Source organism: Pecten maximus, chromosome 12 (genome assembly GCF_902652985.1).
Source record: "Pecten maximus chromosome 12, xPecMax1.1, whole genome shotgun sequence".
Lineage (NCBI taxonomy): Eukaryota > Metazoa > Mollusca > Bivalvia > Pectinida > Pectinidae > Pecten > Pecten maximus.
The window spans coordinates 27,018,151-27,024,277 of record NC_047026.1 but is presented as its reverse complement, the minus strand read 5'-3'; the positions used below and the strand labels follow the sequence as shown (position 1 = coordinate 27,024,277).

At 41.3% G+C, this 6,127-nt stretch overlaps 1 protein-coding gene across 1 annotated transcript in view; it reads right to left on the bottom strand.

The window, feature by feature from the left end:
• Nucleotides 1-3,213: 3,213 nt before the first annotated feature.
• LOC117338957 (histidine-rich glycoprotein-like) overlaps nucleotides 3,214-6,127 on the bottom strand; it is a gene marked incomplete at its 5' end in the record, with an annotated part of 4,320 nt that continues 1,406 nt past the window's right edge. The window contains 4 exons of the mRNA XM_033900322.1: nucleotides 3,214-3,394; nucleotides 4,752-5,080; nucleotides 5,295-5,881; nucleotides 6,074-6,127. The exon at nucleotides 6,074-6,127 is cut by the window's right edge and continues 379 nt beyond it. Of these exons, the coding sequence (XP_033756213.1) occupies nucleotides 3,214-3,394; nucleotides 4,752-5,080; nucleotides 5,295-5,881; nucleotides 6,074-6,127 (1,151 nt within the window). The remainder of the gene's footprint in view (nucleotides 3,395-4,751; nucleotides 5,081-5,294; nucleotides 5,882-6,073) is intronic.

The window sequence follows — 6,127 nt, the reverse complement described above, 5'->3', positions numbered from 1 at the left end:
TCATAGATACGCCAGCCTGCCCCCTGGCATCTACTGGCTGCGTCCCTAATAACAGTCATGTACTGTATCAGCTCTAGGGTCTTTTCGGGGTATTTCCGCACGTAAATGTGCATATATATTAAAAACGCGTCGGACCATTTTTTAATATTGGGAATTCTATCCTTCAGCACTCTTGGTCTTGATTCTATAACCCCATGATCATTGACAAACAAATTACTCCCAGCATAAAAATCATGAAGCTCTGTGCTACCCTTGAGTAACAATGCCAAATTAATGTACTGATTAGCCCATATTTTTTGTCGAAGCTGAATGGGCACATGAGCAGCAACATCATCGTCTACGCAACTGATCAAATCAGGTACAGAGGAATCCTGACCTAACAAACTATCCGTCACTCCCCCACCAAGTGTTACGTTAGGCATAGCAGTAAGGCCAGACTGCGAGACTCCCCCCCCCCCCCCCCCCACCACACACACACACCCACACACACACACACACACACACACACACACACACACACACACACACACACACACACCCTCCCCGCTAACGTTCTGATTAATAGCCATTCCCCAGACATCAGGTAAATTAACATTACCATTATCAACGGGCGTTTGCTGAGCCTGGGCCTGGGCATGTCCTTCCTGTGTCTGATCTCTCCCAGCGTCCACTTGGTCGACCTCCGTAACATCGGACGAAGTAGTAGGCCTAGTATCCCCCGACTCAGTCGTAGCCGCATCACATGAATCAGCCAATCTGCTCGGTTTTCTCCTCTTCCTCTGACCTGCCGCCCTCGATGGAGTTACAGCAGGCCTCTTCCCCGGTAACACTTTCTTGTAAACTGGCATAATCTTCCGAAAACTTGAATAATTATTTCCAAAATTCACAAAATTCTCAAGATGGCGGCTGAACTTGCCGATGACTATTGCTGCAAGAACGCTAGCTACTGCATTCACCGTGACGTCAGCAGATGACGTCACAGATGACCTCAGACATGACGTCACAGAAACAATTAATTCACTCATTATCGCCAACCCCATTACTCCCACAGATTGAACGAAAATCCAAAATAAATGTGTTTAATTATTTATAAATTAATTAAACGGTATTAATTACATTGTGACCAGATTTTAACAAATTGATAACAAAATTATTCAAAATATTGCCATTTTTCACAAAAATGAACTGGGTCGCGCGGGACTTAAAAAGATTTACAGGGTCGGACAAAATCGGAGGGATTACTAAACTGGCCGGAACAGACCAATCTAATTTGGTTATTGGGACCGATGACGAAAGATCTATGGTTTACGCCATCATAGACATTTTTACCCAATCCACCCACGTGTTATGCACCAGACACTTGCGACAGAATGTCATCGACAAACTGACAAATGGACACAAACACTGGACTAACAACAACTGTGAAAGTGTCAACCATATTTTGAAGCAGACAGTTGGCTGGCGTAGTAAGCCACAGACAGAGTTAATACAGTCAGTACAAGACCTAGTGACAGTGCAGTACAAAGACCTCCGACGTGCATTATTACACACAGGACAATACAGATTGGCAGACACTCCTAATCATTTCAAAATGAACAGAGAGGTTTGGGTCAAGAAGACTACAGACGAACGCAATAGACATTACAACAGGTTCAGGCGTTACATTCACAAAGACAAATTAGAAGTAACATTTACTGACGGGCCATTCGTGGACCGCGGACGCACGGAAAGAAACCAGGACAGAGAAAACGCAAAGTAGCGGGGGGAAAAACGACCACGACGAAGCGACATAAACATGACTAAAGTTAAGAATAGGCTACGGGGTAAAAGACATGGAAGAAGGTGGGGTATTGGGTATTGGACGTGCGAAAAACCGACAAAGACTATAATATAACCTTAACCACTTCCTTAACATGGGATGCCTAGGAATAGGTCGGGACGGTTGACTAACATGACAATAATCGTGGACATAGGCCATATTGTTTTAAATGCCAGTTTAAAATCAAATTAATGCATCACTTATAATTTAAAGGTCCGATCCTGTCGGTAAGCCGTCGGATTCTGCCCGATCCTGTAAATCGTCAAGCATGACCAAGTACAATTATGTGAAAATGTGTCAGTATTTGGTATTATTTTGTTAAGATTCGTTCATAATCTTTGCTCAGTTTGATTATTTAATAACAAAATAAAAACAATTTTAAGACCAGATCCTGTCGGTAAGCCGCCCGATTCTGCCCGATCCTGTAAATCGTCTTTGTTGTACAAAATGCATAATAAGCTAGTTCCTTCTTATTTAAACGATATTTTACCCAATAGAGTAAATGACAATAGTAGATATAATCTAAGAAATGGCCAAGATTATGTATTACCCAAGTGTCGACAAGTTTTGTATGAAAAATCCTTTATACCGAGTACTCTGAAAATGTGGAATTCGCTAGATATATCTACCAGAACTAAAGAATCGGTACAAAAATTCAAAAACAGTGTTTCTCAGAAAGGCAAACCTGTTACTAAACTGTCAGTTGGCAATAGAAAACTTGATAGTATACACACTAGACTCAGGCACGGCTGTAGTACGTTAAATGCAGATCTCTTCAAATGTAACTTAGTATTATCATCAGAATGTAATTGTTCTTATCCGGTAGAAAATCAATTTCATTATTTTTTTCAGTGTAGCGTATACAACCACTGCCGTGATATACTTTTTAGAAAATTGTCTATATATGATATAACTGTTGATTTAAATGTTTTGTTGAATGGTTCTATTAATCTGGACCGGGATGATAATGATATTATACGATTGTTTGTACAAGAATATATTAAGAATACCAATCGTTTTCCATAAGCTGTCAAAGCTAAAAATAACTGTAAAATACTATGTATAGTAAAATTAATGATTTATTTACAATTTGCGTACAATAACTTATTTATTCAATGTTTTGTACTTAATTATTATGGTACATTAATTATTCTTTGTATTCACTTTATTAAGTTTTACAAGTACTAGATACAAACTAATTAAATTCTATGCCATACTAAGCTGTCTTGGTTGGTAGTAGAGAAAACACCAAGGGAACACAGTTGAACTGGCTAAAATCTCCTGGGAAAGAATAAAATGTTCCGTCTCCAAACACAATGGAAGAATCACACAATTTTCTCAGACTGTCATTAGTAGCTAAAATCATGATTCGGTGACCATTATTGTCAGTATCATCACAGAGTAGAAATCTCTCTCCTGCTAGCGTTTCCGTCCAGGCGCCCTGTGCGTCCACTTCTTGTTGCGTAGAAGGAAGTTTTGGCAAAGTCTTGGAACGGGCTCTGTAGAGGGATGCCTTTACAACTCTCAAATGTAGGAATCTTCGAAATCATCACGCCAGCATCATCATCAAAGTCTCTATCACGGAGTGATCTCATGCCTCATCAAAGATAGTTGGTATAGCAGAGACTTCTTCACGGCAACGTTGCTTTGCTTTAATGTGAAATTATAACAACACTCGTATATAAGAAAAACAGTTACACATTTACCATTATTTCACAAACAGTCTATCGAATGATAAAACAACGTTGAAAGTAATTAAGACAAACAATATCAAATTATATCTACCAATTCTATAAACAAGCTATATAAGCAATATGGTGATTAACAAACAACTAATTGGAGATTATGTATGTTATAATTACTGGTATGCACGGAATAAATGTTATTTGGTTTCTTTTCTGAATCCGTCATTTTGTCAAAAAAAAAAAAACCAAAAAACCCAGATTACTATTACTGTTAATACATCTCTTACTGAAAGAACAATTTACACTCTTGAGATGACGGGTTCATTACATATGTGGATTTGATAAAATTGAATATACAATGTATTTTAAGCATCCACTGCAAACATGTAAGATTCATTATAATAAATTGACCACGTCAATTCATTTAAATCTTCTTTTTTTAAAGTCATATCAAACTTGTCATTTTCATATGTTTTCTATCCTGGAAAATAATAACAGACTATAACTGAAACTCTCTCAGGTGTAATAGTTGACATTTGGCCAGGTAATACAGGTAAATTTCAAATGTCGGCTAAGTGAGAATGAACCGGTTGAACGTGTGATAATTTAGAACATGTATACCAAATGCATGTAGTTATATACTTTGTGTTGGCGACAAACAGAAATGTACAAATAGACAGTCTACAATAGATTTCTAATTTAGCCTGGATATATTAATTCAATATCGTCATACCATTTCATATAGATGTAGAAAGTTAATCACTTAACTTGAAATAATCATATAATGAAGATCATTAACAATGTACATTGTACATCTTTGTAGTAAATTAGGTATAGAGTAGAATTTCCACTCCTCTACGATACTCTACGATACACTGTTAGAATTTAATTATTGTATTGCAGTGTATCGTAGAGGAGCGAAACTTACAAGTCTAATTTTAATTAGATTGGTATAAAGTATAGATAAGTATTTTGAGTCACTTAAACGAAATGTATTATATGATTGTAATATATATTATATATATCTCAAATTTGAGGAATAAAAGAGATGGTGATGATGATGATGGTGGTGGTGGTGGTGGTGATGATGGTGATGGTGATGGTGGTGGTGGTGATGGTGGTGATGGTGGTGGTGGTGATGATGGTGATGGTGATGGTGGCGGTGGTGATGGTGGTGATAGTGGTGGTGGTGGTGGTGGTGGTGGTGGTGGTGGTGGTGGTGGTGGTGGTGGTGGTGGTGCTGTTGCTGGTGGTGGGTGGTGGTGGTGCTGCTGGTGGTTGTGCTGGTGCTGGTGCTGTGTGTGGTGCTGGTGGTGGTGGTGGTGTGTGGTGCTTGGTGCTGGTGCTTGGTGGTGCTGGTGCTGTGCTGGTGCTGGTGCTGGTGGTGGTGGTGCTGGTGGTGCTGTGCTTGGTGGCTGGTGGTGCTGGTGGTGCTGGTGCTGGTGCTTGTGGGGCTGCTGGTGGTGGTGCTGGTGGTGCTGGTGCTGGTGGTGGGGTGCTGCTGGTGCTGGTGATGGTGGCGGTGGTTGATGGTGTGATAGTGTTGTGTTGTGTTGGTGATGTGGGTGGATGGTTGCTGATGGTGTGATGTGGTGGTGATGATGGTGAGGTGATGGTGTGTGGGTGTGTGATATGGTGGTGGTGATGGTGATGGTGATGGGTTGGTGATGGTGTTGGTGGTGGTGAATGTGGATAGGTTAATTGTGATGTTGTGGTGGGATGTGGTGGTGAGTGATGGTTGATGGTGGTGGTGGTGGGGTTGGTTGTGGTGGTGGTGGTGGTGATGGTGCTGATTGGATTGGTGATGGTGGTGAGGGGTGGAGATTGGTGAGGTGATTGTGTGATGATTGTGGTGGTGATGGTGGTGCTGGCCGGTGCTGGTGCTGGCTGTTGTGTTGCTGGTGCTTGGTGTCTGTGCTGGGTGCTGGTGCTGGCCCCCCCTTTGGGATGCTGGTGCGGTGCGGCTGGTGGTGTGCTTGTGGTGCTGTGCTGGTGGTGCTGCTGGGGTGCTGGTGCTGGTGGAGATGTGCTGGTGGGTGGGTGGTGCTTTGTGCTGGTTGGGTGGTTTGCTTGTGGTGGTGGCGTGCTGTGGTGCGGTGCTGGTGGTGCTGCTGTGGTTGTTGGTGATGGTGTTGTGCTGGTGTGCTTTTGCTGGTGCTGTGTTGGTTTTTTCTGGTTGGTGCTGATGCTTTTGCTTGTGCGTGCGTGTTGTGATTAGTGGCTGGTGTTTTTTGTGCTTCGTGTGTTGCTTCTGTTTTGCTGGGGGTGCTGGTTTGGTGTGTGCTGGGGTGGTGTGGTTTTGCTTTTTTTGTTGGTGTGATGTGTGGTATTTTTCTGGTTGTTGTTGCTTTTGGGTTCTGGTGCTTATGTTTTTTTTCTGTTGTTGTTGTGGTTTCTTGGCTGTTTCTTTTTTTGTTTGTTTTTTTTTGCTTCTTTTTCTTTTTCTTTTTCTTTTTCTTGTTTCTACTTTTTTTGATTGTTCTTCATTTTTTCTATTATTTTCTTTCTTATTTTTCTTTTTTTGTTTTTTTTTGTTTTTGTGAGTGCTTGGTTGGTGGATGGTTGTTGCTTAGCTGGGTGGTGCGCTGGGGTGGTGGGTGGTGGTCTAGGTGGTGGTGCTGGA